This window comes from Tachypleus tridentatus, chromosome 7 (assembly GCF_004210375.1).
Source record: "Tachypleus tridentatus isolate NWPU-2018 chromosome 7, ASM421037v1, whole genome shotgun sequence".
In the NCBI taxonomy this organism is placed as follows: Eukaryota; Metazoa; Arthropoda; class Merostomata; order Xiphosura; family Limulidae; genus Tachypleus; species Tachypleus tridentatus.
This window is the reverse complement of record NC_134831.1, coordinates 85,585,818-85,612,118: the sequence shown is the minus strand read 5'-3', so window position 1 is coordinate 85,612,118 and position 26,301 is coordinate 85,585,818. Positions and strand designations below refer to the sequence as shown.

Here is a 26,301-nt window from a genome sequence, read left to right as displayed (position 1 = left end):
CTGTTTTTGTAAAATATCGCGTACTGTTTTTTTTAATTACGAATTTTCTGAACTCTTGTTTTGAGTTTCTATAATCATATCCTCTTTAAACACAGCATGATTTTCTGTTGTGATGTACAGCTATGCTATCTCCGCCTAACAACTGTTAGAAATGCAAAAAGAAGTTTGTTTGTTTGTTTTGGAATTTCGCGCAAAGCTACACGAGGGCTATGTGCGATAGCCGTCCCTAATTTAGCAGTGTAAGACCAGAGGGAAAGCAGCTAGTCATCACCACCCACCACCAACTCTTCGGCTATTCTTTTACTGATGAATAGTGACATTGACCATCACATTATAACGCCCCATGACTTAAAGGGCAAACATGGTGGGTGCGACGAGCATTCGAACCCGCGACCCTCAGATTACGAATCGAATGCCTTAACCTACCTGACCATGCCAGGCCCGAAAAAGAAGTAAACCTCAATAAAAAGTGAGAAAAACGCAAGCTTAAATCTAAACAATGGCCCAAATATTAGGCAAAAAATAAAATTGGGCAGCGTCACCATCACCATTGGCACCGTCCAAAATCAAGATTGCGTAAACTGTTAGAAAATACACATCTATAATGGTACCGCCGCCGGCATTTATAATGATAGCATGAAAGTGAAATACGAGTAGTTAAGACTAGTGTCATGAAAGACAAATATTGGTGGATGTTCCACCTAGAAGAAACGACGAGTTGAAAATCAACAACAAACAACTGTGGCCGTTAGTAGCCTACATAAGGCAACTGTCTCCCGCCGATCCTCCCCAAAGATGTTTTTTGTATGGTAAATAATTAACTTAACATTCCTACGAAAAGTGGGGCCTAATAGGCCCCAGAGCAACTTGAAAGGTTATTAATATTAGGCTAATAATTTTGTATTTAAATGAAATTGCCATTTAAATCCATTAATGAATGGATTAACGAGATTCCCACTGTCCCTATCTACTATCTAGCGAAACCACAGCCAGGGGAACGGGCTTGGAGAAATCAGGACTAGAAACGTCTTTTCGTAGGAGTGTTAAACAAGTCTTAACTTGTTTCTTATCATCTTATCTTAACTTTATTTTCAGTTGATTTTGTTCATTTTTTCTCTCTTTTCTAAAAGTAAGATACTAACTGATATTTAAATAAATTAATATACCTGTTCAGAGGTTTTTCATAGTTCTTGTAGATTTGACATCGAAAAAAAAATTGCGTTAATGAAAGAGTATTCAATAACGAATGTCTTCCCACTTCTGTTACTAAACCATTAGAAAACTGAAAACCTATCCAGTATGTAAGTGCCCTATGCCTAAATATATTTTATTAATGTTTGTTTGTTTTTGAATTTCGCGCATAACTACACGAGCACAATCTGCGCTAGCTGTCCCTAATTTAGCAGTGTAAGACTAGAGGGAAGGCAACTAGTCATCACTACCCACCGCCAACTCTTGGGCTACTCTTTTACCAACGAATAGTCGGACTGACCGTCACATTATAACGCTCCCACAGCTGAAAGGGCATGTTTGGTGCGACTGGGATGCAAACCCGCGACTTTCAGATTACGAGTCGAACGCCTTAACCATCTGGCCATGCCGGGTAGGCTTTATTAAAGTTACGCTTTGTGTTTACTGTTATCCAAAATTTAATTCTTAAAATGGTGTTAGACAAGCGAGAAATAGGCCTTTCGTGTGCTACAATATTCCACTAAAGGCCTGAAATCATATCTGTACCGAAAACGTGATTTTTGCCACGACAGATTAATGTTTTGGAACGCGTTAGGAGAGATAATCTAGGACTTTGCCAAATATCCTAACCTGTTTAAGGTTACGTAAGACAAGATAAATTATATTAATTAGTTTCAAAATTGATTGAACTGCTTTATAATTATCAGAATTTTCGGTGCGTTTCTTAGCACACATTCAGAAACTAAATAGCAAAGGAAGTGTAACAATGTTGTGTTTTTTTGTAGTCGCGACATAACATTTCATAGAACGGCTTTGTATGTTTTATTCAAGTACGAATTTTTAGCTCATGTCTCTCATCTCCTAATCAATTTGAGATTTAATTACTGTTTTGAAATCAGGAGGTCAAACAATCTTGATTGATATATTTAACTACTCCAAGGTTTCATAGATTAATTTGCTCTTACCCTGCATAAAACAATTTCAACTTGAGAGTAGGCCTGTAGAGATCCTACGTTCGGTATTGCTGGCGCACAAAAACATAGCTAACAACAACAAAAAGTAATAGATTAGTTTAATCTTGCTAAAGGAATTTTAAGTGTCGAGGCTATTGAAGATTCCCTCTTATTCATGAAACAAAACTTACTGAATGAGAAATATGGGTGATATTCTTAAGCTAGAAAAAGATATACCTCATATATTTGAACTCAAAACAAATAATTAAAAATAACAAACAATTGTGTTAATATATTAATCACAGAAATTTAATAGAAGTGTCTTTACTGGTTTTAGTTCACAGATGTAATACATTAATTCCGAAGCAAAGTATTATGATATGTTTCACACACATATTGTTTACTTTCTGTGTATGATACAGAATTTGGCATCAGATTGTAGAAGTTTCAATATATGACGCATAAACCTTATTTGGTTGGCGAAATAAATGAAGACAAAAAGTGGCTGGTCTTAAATAGTTATTCAGTTTTAACAAGAAGAGCAAATTGATCGAACACTTTGTGATTGGGTATCATGCATTTAAAATCTCTTCGGCATCAATGATCCTTTATAACGATAAAGTTTTTGGTGGTAGCTAAACAAAGATGTTAAATGTTGCAATATTACTGTGTAGAAAATACCATTCATAAAAGCAATCTGTCTTTCTCGACAATGATTGGATTCCATTCATCGAATATCTCACCAGCAACAACTGTTCAAGTTTCCTTAAAACAATTCAAGTTTTGGAAACTGTTTTTTTTTTTTTAACTTCGCGCAAAGCTACTCAAGGACTATCTGCGTTAGCCGTCCCTAACTTAGCAGTGTAAGACTAGAGGGAAGGCAGCTAGTCATCACCACCCACTGCCAACTCTTGGGCTACTCTTTTACCAACGCATAGTGGGATTGACCGTCACATTATAACGCCCCAACGACTTAAAGGGCGAACATGGTGGATGTGATGGGCATTCGAACCTCAGATTACGAGTCGAACGCCTTAACCCACCTGGCCATGTCAGGCCTTTGTAAAGAGTTTTCAAAGTGATTTTCTAACTTTTATAATTATTCCAGAAAGTTATTTTTATAAGTTACTTATACAAAGAGTGTATAACCTTTCTTTTCAGATTGTTCATTTAGAAGAATTATTAGTGAAGAAAAACAAGATCATTCTGGAACTGGAAGACAAACTTACTAAACAGAAGGATTATACAGAGATCAAAAAGGAACTGAGGTATTAAAAATGTAGTCTTGAAAAGTAATTTTTCTAAACGTCGTCCATGAAAATATTAAATTCGAATACCACTTCATTCCAATACTTAAAAATTAATAACTTAAAAAGTATTAATACAAATTTTTATATTTATTTGTGAAAGAATAATGTACGACATTTAATGGAATTATTGAGTTACATATGCTTGTCAATACTAGTTTTGTTAATTAATTGTATATAATACTTCGATAATTTAATTAACATTTTCTATTGTGTATACAATACTTTTTTCGGATACCATGAAACTATAACTATTGCGTAAGCAATGACATTGTAAATCAGCACATTGTGGACATTTCCAACTTACGTGTTTAATTAATAACATTATTGAATGTTCTACTGCCATGTTACAGAACTATTACTGTTTGCAACTTTGTTAATTTTTTATGTTCATGAAATACAATTGTAAATAGCGGGGCCATATGTGTGGCAAATGCTTGTTTATTATAATTTGAAACACGAGACCATGGTAAATCCAACAGAAAATATAAATTGACCAGTTTACAATGGAAATATATAAACTTACTCACAATTACACCAATGAAAGAGGAGATGACAACTAGAACAATTTAATCAAGCCAATACATTTTTTTTTAACATGAAAATTTATTTTGTTCATCTGGCAGCTTTCCAGCCAATCATACCAATACTTATATTCAAGATGTGCAGTGTCAGTTGAATTCTTTTACCAGTTTAGTGTGTTAAAGTTCCAGGCTATTCTGATCTAAATGTAGGTTCAAACATACGGGAAATACAGAAACTTTGTGTACTTCAGATTTGGAGTTAACTCTGAGGTTTAAAAGAGATGGAACTGGTTCTTAGACAGTTAAATCGTCATCTAAGTTTTGTATTAGAGTTATTAGAACATTTGAAATGAGCCAAGAACAAGAATCATGTTTTTATAAATAAATTTTATTAGCTTTTTAATTTTGCTGTAGAATAGTATATATAAACTGGGGATTCTGGGGCACCCAACCCCTTTTAAGGGCCCTCCATTCTACGTTTAGCTAAATTTCAAGCACTCAAGACGTCAGGTGGCACACAGGCAGCTGTAGTCGCCTTCGTTCGTCATTATAACAACCGTACACGACACGGCATGTTGGCTGTCGGCCAGTTGCCGCGGGTCTCCTCATGACGATGTGTTTATTATACGTAATACCGATGCCTACACCTTATCCTCTCTTTAAGAGAGGAGATTCGGATTATCAAGTCTTTTTACGAGGATTATACGCGTACATTTATTTTTAGCCCATGCTCGCTCGGGTGGATGTTTAATTTTTGCTGACAGCTTGCTCCAACAACTCTCGCAGAGTAAACTGCTGCTTGGCCGCTGTCTCCTTTCTACCGAGCTTTACTACGCGCAGAGACTTAAGACACAACCAACACAAATTGGTGGAACGCTTTGGATACCCTTTCTACAGCGTCGGCACGGTTTTGTTAATGGGATCCCCTTCCTCAGCTTATCGAGGTGAAACTTGTAGTATGTACCAGTGCAGGTCTTACCGCAGAATTCCTTCTCTCCAACCTTTTGTTCCACGCAAACATCAGGTATATGCTTTATGAAACCGATCTCTAACTGGTGTGAAAGGCGTTTACACCCACGCCTAAGGACACTATCTATAACTCCTCTCCGTTTCTTCTAGCTCCATGGTAAACTGCACAGGCAGCAAAACTCTGTCTGAAACTGCCTCTCATTCTCTTTCTGCTCGAACCTATACTTCTCCTGATCTTCGTAAATGACATGCTTCCATGCCCGCCAGCTTTCACATATAAATACCGATATCATATCCAGTCTGTGGACTATAAACTGGACAATGTTCTCATGATCTGCAAGTGCAGCAGCGTCTAAAGCCATTGCAAAACATCCAGCCTCTGGTACATTCTGTAGTAGAGCTCAACAGACTCTTTATAGCCAGGAGTGGCTTCGCGCACAATATTATTTGATTTGCCCCATCATTTCAACTTTTCACAGAGGCTACTTGTATATTGTATTTCATTTTCTGTATGGACACCCTGAATAATCTCTGACACAATCTGATCCCTCATGACCTCCAGCAGACACAGGGTAGTTCACCAATATGAAACTTAATGTCTGTTTCTGCAAACTTTGTACCACCCAAGCCATTTTATTGATGTATGGTAACATTACGTATATCATTTGTGAAACCAATCTCTAAATTTTAAATACTAGAGTCTGGCCCTGCGACGCTTATATTTTTGTGTACTATCTGGCCCTGACCAGAGCCAGTATGTACAAGGCAACCCTTAGAATGATGCAACACGAGTGCTGCACCACCAAGGTACACTGAGATAGGTGATCGTCAGTCGTCTCCTGGATAGCAATACAGTGACAAAAAATGCTTACAATGCAGACACCTTATTTATAAATGTGGCCTTGGCCTCGTCTCTGAATGAGGGAGTTTTTGTCTCCTCATAAAATTTAACAGCAACTTGAGCTTTCCATGCTCCAACTCGAATCTCATCCTTGATCTGGTGGTATTTTGAGATCTCACCATCTAGGAGTTCAGTGGACACGTGGTCTGCAGTGGTGTTTAGCTTACTAACAGCAGAACTCGGATCTGGTCGCGCTTTTGAGCCTTTGTTGCCAGACGTTGGCCGACATACTTTCTGGCCACTCTGATCAGCCTACAGGTCAGAGCTGCCACTTCCAGATCCAGAACAACTGGTGCAGTAATAATGCAGCATGAGCCAGCCAATTTCCTGCAGTCTGCATAACTGCCCTGCTGCACCATCTGGGTGAAGTAGGTCAAGGTAAAGACTTGCTGTGGCAGCAGGAGCTGTTGCTATAAACAGCACAGGAGGTTATGTCGGTTGCTTCATCTTGGTGGTCATACAACATCATAGGTCAAGTACAATTACGAGGGAAACAACCGTGCAGGTGACACTCGGGTTGTCAGTGACTGACCTGAAGTTAATTCTGTCTCTTTGGGCCAGCTCTAAGGGTGTAGTGAAGAATGCAGTTCCAGAAAACTGATTACCGGGCTTTGTCACACCATATGCAGTTTTCTGTCTCATTCCCAGCAACATTAAGAGTAGCAGCTCCAGCAGCAGTAGTAGCAGAAAACCCCATTCTGAGTATCCTGTCAGGTGCCACCATGGTACATCCAATATGGGGATGCTCAGCACTATTACCAAATGACCACTGGTACTGATCATTGTCTAATGTGCCATTCTGTTTTACCCACACAGTGACGAGTAGCTTCCGGGAGTCTACATAGTCTTTACTGGCTGTATCAAGTGGGTCTATGAGGCTACCCAAGTTAATGCCCTCCACATTGATATAACCTGTCGTATTACCTACAGAGCAGGGTCAGTGAGGTTTGTTATATGGTTGCTGTTTTAGCTGATATTGTCTGTGGGTACTATGGTTCCATTAAGGAGCAAGGTCTTACTTTCAACCAATGCTGAGGTGGCTTGGGTGACAACATCTAGATAGCTTTTGACAGCTATCTGCTACATGTGTTACTCTACTACCATCCATGACCAGGCCACTCACCAGTTATCGTAGCTGTGTACAGATATTTTGTGGTATATTTAAAGACTCTATGACTTTTCCACTGCATTCTCTCTGTGGTGCAAATATGCTCATCTCTAGCAAATCTCAAGTAGAACTAAATTGGAAGACTATGGTTGTCTAATGATTTTCCACTACCATCCCAAACCATAACCTTTAATTCACTTACCATGCCACAGCATAGGCAGTTGAGTTTTGGGTAGGGTACATCCACAGTAGCAATCTCCCCAAAGGAGTGGCATCTTATCCCTACAGTGGTTAGCAGCATGGTGGGGACCAATACAGGGTATTTTGTGTGGTGTTGATCTGGTCAAGGTGCTAATGAAGTATTTTTGTGGTTGCAAATTTGATTTGGCAATCACCATTGTATGTCCAAGCAAAGAGCCACTGCTTGCCTGAGCCATCATCAAGACCAACCAGAAGCAGTAACCCATCTATAAGCTGTACCTGACGTCCATTTAGGACCATGAGTGTGATCAGTCCATTGACCTTGCTTCAGCAATCCCTGCACTCTCGATTAGGTCTTTCAGTAGAGAAAGATCACTAGCCAGGGGCTACATCCAAAATGTTTGTTGTTCTGCTGCTGGAGCTCTGCCAGAAGTAAGATTCCCCATACCAACATTATGCCAGCCCACTGTGCAGGTGATTGATCAAAGGCTAATGCATGGATTGCCTAACTGGTTGTCCATGTATTGCTGGAGGCTAACTGCCTGACCACTTTGAACGTTTGATAGTGTATGAAACATAATATTCACATTCATGGACACACAAGCCATCAGCTTCAATAGGGATGTCTCTTATCAAACAGGTGGGGTCTATCCTACCCAAATAAAGGGCGAACAGCTTACACAACCCAGCATCCAGGTGCAGCAGGAACTGCACCAGGGAGTCAGGATGACACGAACAGAAAGTGACAAGCCAGTGCAAGCATGAAACAGCAACTTCATGCAGTTTTGGCAAAATCAGGTCAACTTTCTATGGCCAACAGGCTGTGGTGTATCTGCAAAAGACCATCTCTCTGCTGTTGGCACAACAGATCCTCTAATGAAAGCCCTTTACACCCTTCTCGTCTACTATCAGATCTGGAGGATTCTAGACGAGATACAGGCAGTGCTGCCCCAGGATCAGGCCTGGGAAGATATTGACCACCCATACAACAGGAGGGCATACAAACGAATTTGTGGTGAATGTGGGGTGTCTCTAAACACTAACTAGAGACAAGGCAGCATGAGGTTAATCAGAGGCTATGAAGAGTTTAAAAACTATGGATGAACAATGGATACCAATCCATAAACAGTAGAGTATGATTTCGCCCAGATGTCATTCACCAAAAGACGACCAATGAGACAAGTCTGCAAGGTTTACACAAGCCAGTGTTGAATGGCTGAATGACTCCATCCAAACATATGTTTAGACCTATTTAAGGGTGCAGACCCAGACCTACATTCTTGAGCAAGGTACTGCCTTCAGTGTGCAAAAGCAGTTCCTGGACAATCTTGAAGACGCCATTTTCATTCCCTGTACCTTCCATCAGTCATCAAACGTTACCAATACGTGTTGCAGTATGCCATCTACAAGGCGGACTTTGTCTTTGGGATTGGTCTTTACATTGTTTCAAGCAACATGCTTCTATGCATCGGCCAAGTGGCCAGCTACAACAATGAAATCTTTGTGGCAACAACAGGCCAAAAGATAAGTGTCAACACGTATGTTAATCTGGCAGAAGCCCCGCTGAATGCCGTTACTGGAGCCACAGAAACAGGCTTTATGAAGCTCCAAGGGAAGAACCCCTGTAAAGACTACCTCTCAGGCCATGGCACCCCCACAGGCATCCTTGCAACCACACAATAAGGATACACAGCCCATACTGTGGACAGGATTGCAGTGGCCTTATTTACATTTTGACTGGAGGCTAGACTGTCATGAAAACAATCAGTCTCTAGTAGTAGGCTCCCGAGAGAAAGAACCATGGTCCACAAATTTTTGTGCAACTATCCAGATGTTCATGAGAGCAGGTTGGGAAGCCAGCTCACGATGATCCCAATAATGCCTGGGAATGGATATGTGGTTTTGTCTGCCAGTTTGGCAAGAGCACGACCCAGGACATGCAGATGTTTTCAACCCATTCCTTCAGGCCTATTTGTCTGAGAATATTGGGGTGGGTGGTGGCAGTGGAATAGCAGCACTACCCCCACCACTGGTGAGTGTCAGCTGCCTATCAGATACTCTGTTAGTGATGAAAATATGCGAATCACCCCTGCTCAGGTTTCTCGCAAGCCAGGCCTTGATTTTAGGAGTCTTGGGGTGCAGTGTGCCAGTATTTCAAAGTCAGTAAGCATGTGACCACAATCTTACGAAAACTTAACTGTGTACTACCAGTAAAGATGGACTGTTATGAGTTGATTGAACACCCGCTAGGGGAGACTAAGGAATAAGTGGGATAGGTCACTCACTTTTCCGACTATTGTCAGTAAAATGCTGCAGCCAGAGCATCTATGAAGAGCGAAAGGCTGGCTGGGTTAACAGAAGGTAGCCAGGCCAAGCAATACCTCCCATGAGCCTTTACAGTTGACCAAATCAACAGCATGCCTGGTGATGAGATTGAAAACTATACACCCAATATGAAGTGCAGCTTGGGTCAGCAATGACAAAGACTTTGGAAACAACTACCCTATAGCTGAATGCAATGGCAACCAGCATGTTCCCATAAATCCCACATGAGAACCGACTGCTTTTAGTTTCTGACCTTGAGGCTGACTCGTTTGTTGGGCATGCCCTAAGCACAGCTACACGTGGGTTGTACCACAAGTACAGCATGTACCTAGCCCTTGTTATGACAGCAGTATTTGTTATGCCATCCTAACAAGCAAAGCATTGTAAAATTGGAGACGCATGTTCTCGCATCATACTCGCAGAAATGAGGGAAGATAGAAAAGGCTAAATATGTCAGACCAGATGAAAGTGCCATTCTATCTGTTGAGCCAGAACCTGGGAACTTGGAAAGAAAGGGTGAAAGTACTTGATGTGCAACAAAAGGACCCTGAAAAGTGGCTGCAGAGCAAGCTGAGGCTGCCACTCGAAAGGCTAATCAAATGAAACTGTCAGCAAAGCTCCAAGAAGCCAAAACAACTGTAGCATCACCACCAGTTGAAACAACTTCTTCTGAGACATCGGGATGATGGGTAGGTGCAGAGGGAACTGCGCCTCGCAACTGGACCCCATGGATTGTTGGGGTTGCTGGAGTGGTGTTCTTCTTGCAGAACAACGTGAATCAGATATTTCCACTACCCATGGCCCAAACCAGCCATGTCCAGTAGCACACAAAATTTCCAACTTCATAGAACCACCCCAAAAGTTTAAAGGTTAAGCACAACCCATTCTATATGCATTAAGCTGTATGTTGATGACACGTCTGGCAGAAAGATGTTGGCCAATGTGGCCTACTGCTCTGCAGTAGTCTCTGGTCTGGTCATGGGCTACACCCACCTGGGCAATATCATCTTCAAAGGGCCAACCCCCAAGTCTGATTTCACCAGCTGTGATGTTTGGATGGTAGTTCTTGATGTGGGCCTGGCCATGATAACCAAGGATATGCTGATCAAGTAGGCATCATCCTGGCTAACATACTGAAGTAGCTTTGGCCTTGTTCTGTGAGCAAGGCCTCGATCGTAATGTTGGTACAGGCACTTTGTCAGTGCACTGGCCTTCTTGGAAAGCAACTACCTCTAATCAATGCTATGAAGCTCAGGTGTTGATAAGGAACACAAGCACTATGACAAGGCTATAGAACAGCTCCAGGCTCCCATACTGAATGGTCCCACAAAAAAAGAGAGACCCTAACTGGGTTAATGAGGAACTCTGCTGCCAAGGTCATGCTGTGAATATATTCCAGAATGTTGATGCTGTGATCAGCAAATATGCTCAGGTCAGGGGTAAAAGGTTTGGTCTTCTTGGCCCTGAGCCAACTCTTACTCCTTTTACACACCATCAAGGACCAGAAAGACCGTGAGATTGCCCCTGTTATGGCATAATCTGCTGTAGATTTATCCAGGCCAAAAGTTCATGGGCTCTGTGTCTCAGTTGCTAGCAAAGCATAGTGTCTCAGTGTGGCATGGTATTGCTGGAACAGAAAGATATCACTGTGCACAAGCTATTGTGAAGCAGTTCAACTCTACCCTTGTAGAGCAACTCTTAGGGGACCAGTATGCACAAGAAATGCGCTTTCCACGCAAAAGGGGAACAGTGGTCAAGTGTATGGGTTGTCAGGCTACCTGTTATTGTTTCAGCTATGAATAACGAAGTGATGCATCTGACTGTCAAAAGCCCTCCAATGCCATTAAGGCTAAGGCAATAATGCAAAAGATCTCTATCATTGCAGTCTGCCCCACTGGTTTGGAAGAGCAAAAGCTTTCTGGCGAGCTGTGAGGAGGTCACCACCATGCTACTGATACAGTATAGTCCATCCAAGGTCTATAGGCTTGAGCGTTCTGTCTCGAAGCCAGGTAAACCTGTCCTGCATTATTTATTTTCAAGACTGACCTGCTCATGGGTTCGTTCAAGAAGAGCGGCTTGTAGTTCCACGTGACAGTGTGCTGTCTTCTGATGGTGTGCTCCCTCATTGAGGATTTTATGTTGTGGGCATCCAATGAGTTGTAGTTTACAACATCTTTATGAACGTATGCTAGAGTATCAACTTTGTTTTCTGCAATCCCATGCTTGGAATCAGTGGGGACAGGTGCACATTGTTCATCCACATGCCACAGATCTAGAGTTGCTCACTTTCAGCATATTCATCTCATGCTGGAAGGTTCTTATCTCAAAGAGGATCTCTTTGTACTGCTCATGGCATAGGTGCTTTTTCACAAGGCACTTCCTCATTGCTCCCTTGGCTTTGCAGATCTCCTTGTCATTTGCCCTCTGAATTGAGTACATCTTCATGCAAAGACCCACAAACTCCACGATCAGGAAGCCGGTACATTTGTCCTTCATCTTGCCAAGAACCTTCTTACTGTCACTGCTGTGCGGTTGGTGGTCCTTTGGGTAGTCACTGGTGTCACAGAGCTCTGTACATGTGGCCATATCTCTGTACACGTTCTCGGTTTGGATCTCTAGTAGCAGGTTGCAGTGGTCTATGTATTGAGTTTCGAGTTGGTTGTAGTAGAAGTCATACATCAGGTGCTTGCAGAGGTTCAGAATTGTAATCTGCACAGATGTGGCAGTTCAGAAGTAGTCTTCTCTTGTGCATGTGGAGGATAACAAGGTCATGGTAAAATATTTTCTGCTGGGCTGGCAATGAGATGAAGCAGTTTGTCTTCATGCAAGCACATCAGCTTGATGTGTATGTACTTTTTAGGTTCTCCATGGCCTTTCCAAAGACAGAGTTGTTCATGATCTTGTACAGGTCTTTCTCGAAGTGTGTGGTAACCTTCTTACAGAGCTCAGTAATTTTACCCTCATCTGGCATTCAATTCTTACCATTGTTTGCCCTATTCCTTGACAATCTGGCTTGTGGGTCTTCTCGAGAGTACCCATGCAGGCACCCCTCACAAAAGTATTTGTGCTTGTTCTGGTCATAAAGCAGGTGGTTGAGGTCCTTCATCCAGGTGTAATGGAATTTCACAGTCTTCTCAGGCTGAGAATAGCCAGGTTGTTCTGCTGCTTGACTCACTCAATTTGGAAAATTGGCATTGGAGCCTCAATACCAGTGAAGTTTAGGCCATCATCTGTAGAGTATTTGCTGGTCCTCTGGTCATCCTTTGCTACTAGGAATGGTGCAGAGGAAAGTAACCAGTGGAGACACTGACCTTCCTTGTTTCTCACTTTGATTACAGCCTTCTTGTTCTTCAAGGCATCACCACCCATTTTGATCCTCTTTGCATCCAGTTTTCAGGTATCGCCTGGGTATGTGGGAATGCCTTGCATAGTGCCTCATGGATGTTGTGATCCTGTATTAAAATCTCTTGCTTGTGGCAAAGTACTGAGTCCATAATCTCTTTGCTACCATATGAGTTATCCTTCCGAAACTGCACCTTGAGGGCAAGCTGAAACTTCATTCCATTGAATTCCAGGATCTCCTCTGCCAGGTTTTTTACTGATCTTGGAGCAAAAGCCCTCTAGAAAGGCCTTGGGGTCAGCATTGAGTTTGTAACCCTCTGGGACATCCTTCTGCCACCCTTGTAGAAACTTCCCTATTGCTGTCTGAATGTGACGTTATCTGGCTCTTACTTAAACAGTTCCAGAACTTCATTTTCATAGTCATCAACAGTTTCAATTATCTTCTGTGGATGTAGTGGATCAAACTAATCCTGAATGGCTTTCTGTTTCCTCTTCCAAGGTGAAGAATGTCAGTATGAATTTGTAAATAGTGGTTTAAGAAGGTGCTTTACACTGCTTCTGAGATGGGCTCATCTATGATATTCTGAACTACATCCTGGAGAGTCAATGTTTGCATTTCTTTGAGCAACTGCTCAATGTATTCATTCATGGGCACCAAGCTGAGGGTTGGGTATACCAAATAATACACCTACTCTAATTGGATGTTTTTCAGACATCTATTGCTGCAAGATGCCTAAATTCATCTCTAAAGATGCACTATCTGTCATGCCACCCCTTCGTCCTTGCTGCTTGGTACCCACAACCCTAGTAGAGGACTAGATGATTCATTATTCCCCTTCCACAAATAGAGCAAGAAACAGTTCCTGTGCCCTAGCATAGATGTGCAAGGTGGATTTTGTAATACTGTCCCAAACAGCTCTTTCTACAAAACTCCGTGGAACCAAGAACAAGCCAACCATATACTGTTGCACGTTTCATTATACCTTAGATATGCCTCTAGTTACATATCTGTTTAAATGATGTTCCTGCATGAATGCCTGAGGAGGCATGACACTTAGTGTTCCTACCATGGATGTGTGAGGGAGTGTGGCACCTTGATTTGTTCCTGCCATGACCCGCCTGAGTCAGATATGCCAGGACCATATCACTTGAGATTTTGGCTACATACTGGCTGGGGGGACCACCAGGGGGGTGCAGGCCTTATGTACTATAGAGATGGTTAGAAGTGGAGAGAGTGCAGCAAAACCCCCAGTATACATGCTACTTGTAGAGGTCTTACTAATATATAAACACATATGTACATATATACTGGTATAAAGCCCATTAAAAATTATGAGAAAGCTCTCCTATTCAGATCCTACTTTGATTGATGTGATGTGGTTTGGGAACTTTGGCACTATTTACAACTATGTTAGCATTGAAATTCAACTAAAATGGGAATAGGCAGTCAAAAGAGGAAGTATTATAGGAGAAAAAGTGGAAACAGTTCTGGGTAACTGATCAAATTCAGAGAAGTATAACTGACTAACATTTGGCTTTCATATACATACACACATTAAAGGAGACGAATTGTGGAAGATACTGAATTATATGATACAATAAGAAAATGTTTTTTGTATTCTAATCATGGAATATGCAATCTAAACATTAATGCCATTCACCTATGTTCTCACGTTTACAGTTTCACACATGTTTGTTGGTAAACATTGTACCCAATGTAGTTAAGAGTTGTTCGTCTTCAGGCTTAAGTGGAGATAAATGGAAAATAAGTTTATAAAGAAAGAAATAATGCAGTATGGGTGTGGTTTAGGTGTGTGCATGCATAATTATGGAACAAACAAAGCTGGTTGGTTGTTTGGGGTTCATTTGTTTGTATTTTTGGTGCAAAGCAACTTGCCTGCCTCTTCCAAAAAGAACAGTAAGAAGGCTAAGAAAAAAATACAATTAAAAGTAAAACAAGTTAAAAAATGAAACAGAAATTAGACAATTAAACAGTATGAAAAAGTCCAATGGCCAGCAAAAATCTAAAAACACAGGCAAGCTGGGCAGTCTCTTCATCACAAAACAAGACAAGCATCTTGTTCTACCTGTCTTGGTACGCTGTCAAACATGTTTCTTTTCCTGACACTTCAAGATCTTTCACATCTTTAAGATAATTTTCTAAGTATTTGAAAGTTTCTTTCAGCTTAAAATTGAGTAATTAAATATTTACTGTTTAACTGTAAGTCTTAGCACGAATTATTTGGATTACCTTCATCCCCAATACCACTTTTCTCCTACTGCCTATTTTAGGATATTCATGACAAACTTTATCTAGGCTTTGTCCAGACTTCAGGAATTACAATTAACCATGCATGTGGTCTGCCATGTTGCATAACATTACTGAGGTGACAAACAATAGCTATGCTCTAAGTCCTGTGCTTCCTTGGGACTTTTTATGCTTTTTAATTGTACACAATACAATTATCTCATTATCACAATTTTCATTTAAGAAAAAAAAACTTATATACAAGGCTATTTATTGGACAAAATCTTGAAAAACTTAACACAGACTTTCCACTGTACATGGATATCAGTATCAAAGTATGTTTAAGTAGACTAAATTTAGGCTCAGTTGCATTAGTTGACATGATAGGTATGTAGTCAAATAAGACTGATTTTCTCCCCATTTCTATAACCATCTTTCTTACAAAAACCAAATAACTTCAAAGTGTAATGACTGAAAGCTTACAAGGCTTCATCAACATCAAATACTTTTTTTATTTTGTCAGCAGCACATGCAAAATATGCTTTACTTCATTGCACGTGGCAGGGAGTTGAATGATTCTTTTTCTTAACCACATCCTCCACTTCGTCGATGGCAAAATTGCTCCAGAATAACTTGGAGTGTGGTTTCCGAGACTGCTGCTTCCATCATTTCTATACTGTGGAAATTTTTCTATTCCATGAATCCCATAGTTCAGCACATAACAATATCTTATATTAATTAACACAGTGCAGTTCAGTTTTATTAACGAATCCAGTGTGGGTAAATGCATTGGCATTGAACATGCTAGTAAGATCCGAGATGAAATTAAGTCAAATCCATTTGTCAAGTATAGTTCAAAACATAATTTTTTGTCACACTAAGTTAAATTGCAAAATATTTAAATTTTAAGACCCTGGCTTCTGTTTATTATCAGCATCTTGAAATTCATGGGCTTCTCTAACAAAAGGAACTCCAAAGACCAGCATCATTCACCTGAGTCAGGACCAGAAACTACTTTGAAACTGCTTTCGAGTAAGGAAGAGGCTTTTCGCTCACAAACTTTTGCTCTCAAAGAGACAGACTCTGATTTGTCAGGTGAGAGATAGAACACATAAGAAACATGATAGCTACTTTTAACTATCATGGTGGGACTAGAACCTGTAAAAATTAAGATAGCAATCTAACAATTTTTTCCATCTTCAGGTATCTTACCTCGTTATCTGAACAACTAGCAAAATACTTCAAACTGTTTAAGAACATAATACTTATTTTTAAATTTTCTGCAAGTGTTTTTTATGTATTTATTTTGATATTTCTGGGTCTAACTCAGTAATAAAAATGCAGGGGTTAGTATTTTTTTTCAGGGGTCAGAGATTAAATGACCACCTCTATATTTTAAATCCTAAAATGTCCACTAAATTCTGATTTGAAAAAAAAATAAACATCTGATTTTCAATGAAACAGTTAACTTCTTTGAGAAAAAGAAAATGTTCATTTTTTGTTTCAAAAAGACTCCTCTTTCTGTAGTTTTGGTTATGTTACTGAGATGTTCATGTTCTTTGCAACTGTCTCTTCCTCTCTTTCTGAAATTTCTAGCGTTTTATTATGAAATGGCAATACGACCTTGGTAAACAACATGTTTTTAAAACAATTTATCTACCAACTTTCATACACACTTTGGTTAACTGATTGCAGTTTATTGACACAAATAAACTAGGCTATCTGTACTAAACAAACAGTATTATAAAAAAACAAAACAAGTAACACACTCAAAAAGTAAAAACAAAATAGGCTAAAAGAGAAACAATGTCCAAAAATCAGGTAAAAACTAAACAGAATTACAAAAGCCAAATGAATTACAAATGGCTTGCAAGAATCAACCTGGGGATTGTCACCATTGCTATTAACACCATCCAATGTCAAAAGTAAACCTATAGGGAAAACCTTTCTGAAACTGATGTCACTGTTTGCAGTTGCATCAATGGCACAAAAGCAAGACATGAGCAACTATGAATTGGGTGTCACAAAGGCCATACATTGGCAGATCAGTCCCACACAAAAGAAAACAATGAATTAAACAACAGCCAATGTGAAGCTTAAACAACATAACTTCCTCCCTCTGATCTTCATAGAAACTAGATTACCAATCAACAACAGTAGATTTGATCTGGAAAACCTTGTTATGAAGTTGCTCACCCCAAGTACACTGCCAACTGGCACAAAGTCATATCTTGATCATAAGGCACACACACACACACACTGTGAATATACCACAAATAAAATATTTTAGCATTGTTCACAAATAAAAGACAAGAAAAACATACAACTTTAACAGCAACTTTCTGACAAGACTAGGAATCTTAATGTATATTTTACACACATATGTTGGCATGGCTAAACCAACATGCAGTAATATTTAATGTTTAAATAAATCCTTTTAAATAAAGTTAAAACACTGAGTGGACTATCAGTACCAAAACTCTAACCTAGTTTATGATTATTTAACACCAAACGATCTTTTTTCTTGCACTTATCTCCAGGCTCTCCTTCTCATGAGGGGAATAGTTTTCTACCTGCACTTCAAACTGTTGAAACATTTAGCTCTCTCTTAGGGGAAGAAATTGTATCCAGTTATACCAACATATTGAAAAAAGAAGATTCCAGTGGCTCCCCAAGTACAACAACTTCCCCTCAAGACACTCCCCCTACAGATGCTGAGCAGCCTGCAAATGGTAGCGAACTGAAGTCACCGAGGCATACTTTCAAACCTAAAGGTTTCTCCTATGATCATGTGACTGTAGACAAACTCCAAGAATGTTTGAGTCAATCCATGGAAAAATATGTAGATGACACACTGAACACACTAAACATTTCACGATGTGTACGAGAACTACTGAGCATGCACAATATTGGACAACGTATTTTCGCAAAATTTGTGCTTGGACTGTCTCAGGGTACTGTTAGTGAACTGCTTTCAAAACCAAAACCCTGGGAGAAACTAACTGAAAAGGGAAGAGATTCTTACAGGAAAATGTATGCCTGGTCCTCAGATGATAAGTGTATCTACATGTTGAAAGCCTTAGTCCCCAAAAAAGGTGAGTTAAACGTCTAGTTTAAGCTTTCCGACTTCTTGTTTTTGTAACTTTCATACGATATGTATTATCATGTCTTAATTTTCTGGTAATCATGTTTGCCCTCACTGCTGAGCTATTTTGCATAAAGTAAAAATAACAAAAGATGTTAGAAATTCACGTTAACCCAGTTCTCAAAAGAATGGTTTTGTTTTTGTATGCAGGGTGTAATTGTTCCCAAACAAGTTTAATTGACCAAAAATATAAAATATTGATATAATAAAATAATGATGTTAATAAAGTACCCTAATTAATAAGGAAATCTTAAAATAATATAAAAATGAGGTAAAAGTTTGTGTGTTTTTTGTCTTAAATTTTTGGTATTAATCCCACTGAAATTCACACTGGCTTGGGTACTGATGTAACTCTGTTCTATACATTTCGAGAAAATTTACATCCTTGATTTAAAAAAAAAAAAAGATATGTCATACTTCACAGCAGACTGAAAAGTATGAAATGATCTCCATAGAAGTGAGCTATATGTAAATGTTTAGGTAGAAAATTAATTGTAACTAATATTTTTGAAATATCATATTCAAGTAAAATGGTGTTTCATTAAAAGAAAGAAATGGATTTGGATGAGTTACTACAGAGTATGTGTAAACTGATAATGTGAAACTTCTCTTTTCCAGGTTTTTAAAAATCCAAATATAAATGATTGAAAGAACAGTGTGGTGTAAGAATAATGCTAGGCACTGAAAAACAAAACAATTAGTTTACTTGGGTCAGGAAAATTACATTAGTATTACGGGTAGCTCATTTACTGAATCAGTAAGTTTACAGTCCGTTGCACAACATACAACGTAAGAAAATTAAACATTTTGCAAAACCCTCATGATAATTTCTTTATACTTAAGAGCACAATGTTCCACATTTATATGGTAGGTAAACAATTGTCTCGCAAGTTATGCTGAAGTAAGTTATATATATAGTATAATTTTCACTGTATCAAGAATAAATGTTTGTTACAGAAAACTTTTCTTACAAGTTCTTGAAGGTCTGTATTCTAATAGGAAGGCTACACTATTTTTAATTCTTGATGGAAAGTCCTCTAGTAGATTTACAGTATAATAATGATAAATATCCAATTCCTTTCTTATTAATAAAGTATTTCTAGTCTTTATAGCTTATCTTAAATGTTATTGTGTAGCACATTACTTGCATTTTTAAATTCTTTACTCTTCCAAATGCATTATTCTGGTATAAATGTTATCATATATCTTAACTGTTCTCTTATCTGTTAATTATATTAATATGCATGCAATATAAATCCTGATGAAATTCAGCATACATAAAAATAGTATTTTCTAAGTGCATGTTTACTGATATGGCAAATGTAATTTACATTTATAAATGTATATTGGTTAATAGTAGCACTACAGCATGTATATAGAAGTGTACTGCAGTTTGTTAATTTACATGTTTCCATAAAAACCAAAACTGATAGATGTGTCACATTTGTTTCAGTCATCGCTTACTTATCTTGTATATTCACGAGATTATTTGTAGCCTACTGAGACTTGAAGTTGAAAAAGTAGGTATGCACATTTTTTTCCACATAAATAAACAATTATAATTTTGGCCATCCCAAAATTTTATTTTTTTCCTCAAGATTTACCACATAACACTTGTAATGATAGCCGATGCTTTATTATAGTGTTACAGAACACTTGACTGAACATGAGTGCAAGAAGTGTTTTCTTCCCTGTTAACCTCGTATTTGATAGACTATGAACAAGGACGTATCGTTTGGGGACATTTTTATTTAAATGCTGAGTGGTAGATAATAAAATGATACGATTAGAAAATTAAAATCTTGTTGTTAAATGTCCGAGTAGTTTCAGAATAGAAAAAAGGAAACAGAGTGATCAGAAGTTTGCTTTAGCTTTTATTACTTTAGTAGAAACATTAATGAAATATTTTTCAAATGTTCACATTAACACCTACAATACAGATGTATTGAGAAATATTTTATTATTTTGGTGTTGAGACTGGGTTCCTCATCATGAAGCATTGGTAGTTGTGGATACATGTAAGACAGTGGAAAGTAGTCAGCTGATGAAAAGTAAACGAAAACAAAACATTCTGTTTATTTAGGATGGTTGACAAGAAAGCTAAGCCACAGTAAACCTATTTCTACATCTGTAGCAGTTAAGCAAACAAGTAAAGAATACATCAACAATACAAATCTCAGAAGCAAGATCCAGGACATTACACAAAGTATGTAGTTTATATTTTCTTTAGTTGTTTTTTTTTAGTATAGTTTCCAGGCGTAAAACATGCCATAACTATCACATATAGTCGGTGGTATTTTCAGTCTTCAACAAGTTAATGTTCATATTTGTAACCTAAATTCTGTCACATTCCAGACACACTTTCTCCTACATACTGCCAACTTCGTTGTTTCAGCTAACAATGGTCACCAACAGTTATGTATTTCAATTGCTCCTTTGCAAGAGAAAAAAAATTAATTCATGGTATCTGTACTCTAACGTGATCTCAGGTGTCTATCAACACATGAAAAAATTCAGAGAAAATCTTAACACTTACTCACTGTTACGGCTCTTAGGAGTGACAGATCCATCACGAACCCCCCCTCCTTCTTATATGCGTCATAGTACTATTTACACACACATCCTCTAGGCTTATGGTGACATCTTCCATACTCCTAATTTCACTTTTGTATAGTTTGATGGAGTTTGAAAACTTCCTTAGTTCCGACGCACGTTTCTTTTTTAAATAAATATGTTGTAAACATCTATTAACTCACCTTTATAAATCATGGTTGTGGTGGTACTCCTGCCTTCCCCTTACTAACAACCTAATATTTTCAAATTAACCTGAGTAAATTGAACCAGGCCCACTTAGATACCTTCACTTCCTCTTACCTATGCATTCTTAAACACTCTAACCCTATCTTGAGTACCCTCGTATTAAGACCTTACATGCAGTGTCCTCTACAGAATTACTATTTAAAATAACTGTTTGTGAAAGGTTTATTTTCTAATAAATTATAAAGTTTATCATATAAAATGATGTAAATATTTTACTAATTTCAAATAAATGTTTATTTCACTAACTCTGTATGATTCTTATCGAAAAAAAAAACTTTTATTACAGATGGGTAACACCTGTCACACGAGTTAGCCCAGCATCTTGTATTACTGAGCTCAGGGTGAGCAACGGGGTGGGGTTTGAGTGGCTAATCCCGCATTCCTGAAACTGGTGAATTTAGGGTTAATTCAATGATTATTGTTGAATGAAACTAAGCAAAATTTCTACTACGAAAACAAAGAAAACTAAATATTACTAAAAATATGACATGATTCTCTCTATATGGATTATACTATGATGTTACCATACTGGACATTACGTCATTCTTCTTATATTTACTCTTTATTGCAGAAATGACATTTTAAATATTAGAATCACTACGGAAATCACCGTACACCTTCCTCAACTTCAACACTTAATCTTTAGGCTTCGCTGTGGCGTTAGTGTCACAAAATATTAAGATTAATGATTTTTTATAAACAATTCCACCACCTCCTTCTTAAGAAAATAATACTATTGAGCCTGTTATTTTATTTTTCTCTGCCATTGACGTAATCAATTGACGAATCTCCAATTCAGCTGTTATATGAAATCGACTGAGAGATCTTTAAACATGTTCTTCCCCCATCTTATCTAGACCCACTGTTTAACTTAATCATTACACTTAAACCACAATATTCAGAACCTCATCTAGAACATTTCAAGCATGTTTCATTGCTACATTGCTACATCTTTTTGCTTTAGATTTACAATTTACTTCATGCTGGCTCTCGTGAATACAGATCTGATCCAGCAATCTAAACCTCGAAAATAGTACCAAACGTCTTCTTTTTGTCTAATACAAAAATCAAACCTTTCCGAAAAAAAAATTTTATCCACTTCAAGATGCCTGATTTGGTCGTGCGTCAAATGTTAAATATATTCTAATTTGTGAGATAATTATATCTTTTCACATCGTATTTGGGACCATACTATCTGGGGAGAGAAATCAAAATCTCTTCTTTTATCAGATATATCCAATTGCACTTTAATTTTCTAAAGATTTCATATCTAAATCTTAAAAGACGTACTTTATAAGCTAAGTTGTTACAACATTCAGGTTGAGAATAAATTCTAGAAAGGTTAAATTTTAGATTGTTAATTAGTATTATCAATATAACGGAAGGTTTATTTGTAGTCATGCACAAGGCTACACAAAGCACCAATTATTTTTAATACACCTCTGTATACCACAGGTTAATAGGCTAGTTAGATTATTCACTTTACATATTGGTTGGTATATTATCAAGATAATATTGATAATGCATGTAAGTTCCCCAAAATAAAAAAACACTTTATTATGCTTATAAATCGTTGTTTGTCAGTTTACCATTATATCAGCATATTGTGCCTCAGTTGGAAAGGTTACCTATATTTCAATTTCAGTCTTTCCCTTTTTTCTTTGTCAGTAGGAACACATCAAGGGCAACAAAAGCTACGAAACTTCCCACATTTTCTTCTTATAATAAGATACAGTCGGACAATTTTCAGCATCACTGCATAAAGAACATTCAAACGTTTACATCTTACTATAAAGTTAATTTACTTATGCTTATGGAGTCTGTTTAAGCTTTTCCGTTGCCACACAATTTATAAATAATTTATAATAATAAAAAGATAACATTTATTATGTTCTTGGAGACTTAAAACAGTTCGATTTTGAACACTAGGTAGCACCACAGATAAAAAAGATTTACGCTTTGTGAACCCAACTATTAAAGCCTGGTGCAGTAGTACCTAACCCTAGGCCCACCTACTCAACACCTAGGCCTACTCAATAAGAACCTGGTTGATGGCTTTCTTGTCTGAATAAATCATACATCCTCCCTTCCATCGTAATTCCAGAACCCTCCAAAATTTCATATCTGACCATGCAGGGTCACACTAAGGTGGCACTGACCCTTAAAATTGAGCAAATTAGCATGCTGAGGAAAGAATTCAAGTACAGCACAAAACAAAAATACGAGGTGACAATTTGTGAAAGTACACTTTCAGTCATATACGTTATATCCATAATTAAAACAATTGAGATAAAGAAAAACATAACATATAGTATTTTGACACCATAACTTTACTTAAGAATGTTAAAAAAGATGTGAAACTTTTACGCGTACTCTTTGTGAACATAATTAAAAACTGCAAATTTTCTGTAACGTAAACGAGTTATAAATAATAAATTGTAGTGAACACCTTCATTAATGGTAGACTTGTAACAAGACGACTGGTTGAAGAGTATTGAATTTAAAAACGTGGAAGAGTGTAATGCGTGTTAAATTTTATGTTGATATTGGCTCTAATGGTGAAGTTATCGTACCAACTTATTACTTTACTAGCATGAGATTGGAACACCATACATTTTGTGTTCAACTTCAAGATTATAACAGTTTCTTCAGCATTTAAATTTGTCCAGTTTTAGGGTCAGTGTCGCCTTAAGGTTTAGGTGGGTCATAGACCCAGGTAATATTTGAAAATAATAATAACAACTCACTCTCGTTTCTATTCTGCTACTTTTATGAACCATAATTGTTTGACTTCTGTGACCATCGTGGGCTTTGTATGGCCGATGCCTTAAGCCTAGGTGGACTATGCGTTAATCCGGTAATGTCTATATATATAGTCTTCAAAAAAAGAAACGCAAAAGGCAAAATATGAGACATATTGTTAACAAGTTTATTTCGGGTAGTTCTGTGTGACATGTGTGAAACTTTGCACAGTCACTGCTGAACATCCAAAGTCTGCAAAAGCGAAGTCCACGCTCACTAGTTGAAGTTTAACGTTACTCAACGTTAATAACGAGTATGCCCCCCGTGAGCATCAATAACTGTTTGGCATCTCCTGCCCATGGAAGCGATGAGATGACAAATCACATCCTGTGGAATGGCTGACCACTCAGCCTGCAAAGCTGCTGCAAGCTGAGGTAGAGTCTGCGGTTGAGGTTGTCGCCGTCGCAGACGTCAGTCCAACTCGTCCCAAAGATGTTCGATGGGGCTTAAATCTGGTCATCTGGAGGGCCAGGGAAGAACGTTGATGTTGTGGTGTCTCAAGAAGACAGTGGTGAGTCGGGATGTATGAGGACGGGCGTTGTCATGTTGAAAAATGTCATTGACGTTCACCATGATGGGTTGCACATGGGGTCTTAGAATCTCGTCAACGTATCGTTGAGCCGTAAGATTCCCTCGAATGTGCAAAAGGTCTGTTGAAGCAGTAGACGTCGCAGTGGTGGTCCTATCCCGAAGGTGACGTAACCGGATGTAGTGATCCTGTGCGGGCGTGGTCACACGAGGTCTGCCAGATCGTGAACGGTCACGAGTTGATCCATGTTGTTGGTGACGATTCCATAGCCTTGTGATGGTGCTTGGGTGGACATTCACAGCTCTGGCAACATCTGATCGAGATTCGCCTGCTTCCAAGCGACCAATGGCATTGTTGCGTTGTGCTTCAGTCAGTCTTGGCGTAACTGTATTGCGTGTTGGTGGCTTAACACTGAACTATGGAAACCGAGAACCCGTCACTTTTATAGGGATTTTGCACATGTTGCACTTGCAGAACATGCAGATCTCTCAAACAAATTTATTGGATACGCATGCGTTTTGGCGAAAAATCCGATGTTTTCCTCCGTTTTCAAAGTGCACAACTTTTATTGTCATTTTGGTCTGACAATCAGTGCCTTAACACGTGTAACATCACATACTCTGAGCTTGTAACGTTATTACATATATTTCTCTTTAAAATAACAAAAATATTCCTTTTGCCTTTCTTTTTTTGAAGAGTATATGTTTCACACAATTACATATTTTCCTATGAAAGAAGAAAGTATTGTTACCATAAAAAAATTGGTTATCTATTGTTAAGTACAATGATACACAGTGACCTATCAATGATCTTTTCATCAAATATAAAAAAAATATTAATAAAGCTCTAATATACAGTTTCTTCGAAATGTATTATGACAGCACACCACCACTAACTACTGAGTTTACATTTGAAATAACACTGCCGAATAAGGCTTATAATGTTTACTAGTTGCCATTTTGAGTCAAAATTTCTTGAGAAAAAGGCTTTTATACTTTAGTGATTATTGACTGCAAAAGTGGTGGTTTCGAAGACACCTTCAGTCCACCTACTCAAACGAAATCCACTTCACATTGTTTGGTTTGCTTGTGCATGTTTTATGGTGTAAAGTACCAGGATTACCAGTGCTAAAATAAAATGAAAAGTAAAAGGCTCAAGTAAAATACAGTAAAAAGTAAAGATAAAACAAGCCAAACACAGAACATTGCTCGTATATTAGGTTAAAAATCAAAGTGAGCTAAAAAGGCTAATGGCTATTGAGAAAAGCTAAAAGCACTATCAGTTTGAATGGTGTCACCATCACCAATAACACTGCCAAACTTCAAGAGTAACCTTTTGAAAAACAGGTCTAAAATGGCACTGCCGCTCGCAAACATTTAAATATGTTGCGAGTATGAGTTAGCACATTCACTCTGGTTACAAAAATCTCCACCTGGTTGATTGGATGTTTGGGACTTTATGACACAAAATAGCTAGGCTATCTACACCAAACAACGTTTTAAAAAGACAAAAAAAACCGTAAAAATAAAAATAAAACAAGCTTATATCTAAACAATGTCCAAATATTTGGCAAAACATTAAATAGAATTAAACAGCCAAAATTCTAAAAACACAATCAAACTAGGCAGTGTCACCGTTACCAATGACACTATTCAACGTAAGAGGTAAACTTAGGTGGAAGATGTAGAAGTGCTACCTGAAGAATTGGAAAAAGAATAAAGATATCCTCAAATCTCACTTATACGCGGAAACACTTTTGCAAGAGGATTGGTAGTCTATTCCATCAGATATGCACAAATGGTTAATGTGAAGTGAGAGTAACAAATTCAAGGCTATGGTAGATACAGCCCTTGCTATGATCAGACCTCAACGTTAGAAAATAAGACTCCCATTTTGAAGGTGTACTGTCCAAGCACGTTAGATATGTTTATAATTT

General features: G+C 38.2%; 1 protein-coding gene and 1 long non-coding RNA gene across 16 annotated transcripts in view; one reads left to right on the top strand and one right to left on the bottom strand.

Annotated features, from left to right (window-relative positions):
- Positions 1–26,301, top strand: part of LOC143256093 (homeobox protein cut-like) — a 159,806-nt gene that overhangs the window by 117,061 nt on the left and 16,444 nt on the right. For 12 of the 14 annotated variants that reach the window (XR_013030996.1, XM_076512833.1, XM_076512821.1 and 9 more), the window contains 4 exons: positions 3,306–3,412; positions 16,004–16,164; positions 17,610–18,164; positions 20,298–20,420. Coding sequence is in view for 13 of the 14 variants with exons in the window: in XM_076512833.1 (XP_076368948.1) it covers positions 3,306–3,412; positions 16,004–16,164; positions 17,610–18,164; positions 20,298–20,420 (946 nt within the window). In the remaining variant the exon portion in view is untranslated. The remainder of the gene's footprint in view (positions 1–3,305; positions 3,413–16,003; positions 16,165–17,609; positions 18,165–20,297; positions 20,421–26,301) is intronic. The other 2 variants (XM_076512826.1, XM_076512827.1) reach the window with 2 other exon arrangements.
- On the bottom strand, positions 20,260–21,196 carry LOC143256094 (uncharacterized). Of its 2 annotated transcripts, none has more exons than XR_013030997.1 (2): positions 20,751–21,196; positions 20,260–20,648 (listed from the first exon to the last, which is right to left on the bottom strand). It is a non-coding gene; the product is annotated as an uncharacterized LOC143256094 (long non-coding RNA). The 2 variants fall into 2 exon arrangements; XR_013030998.1 differs by having other exon boundaries at positions 20,971–21,196.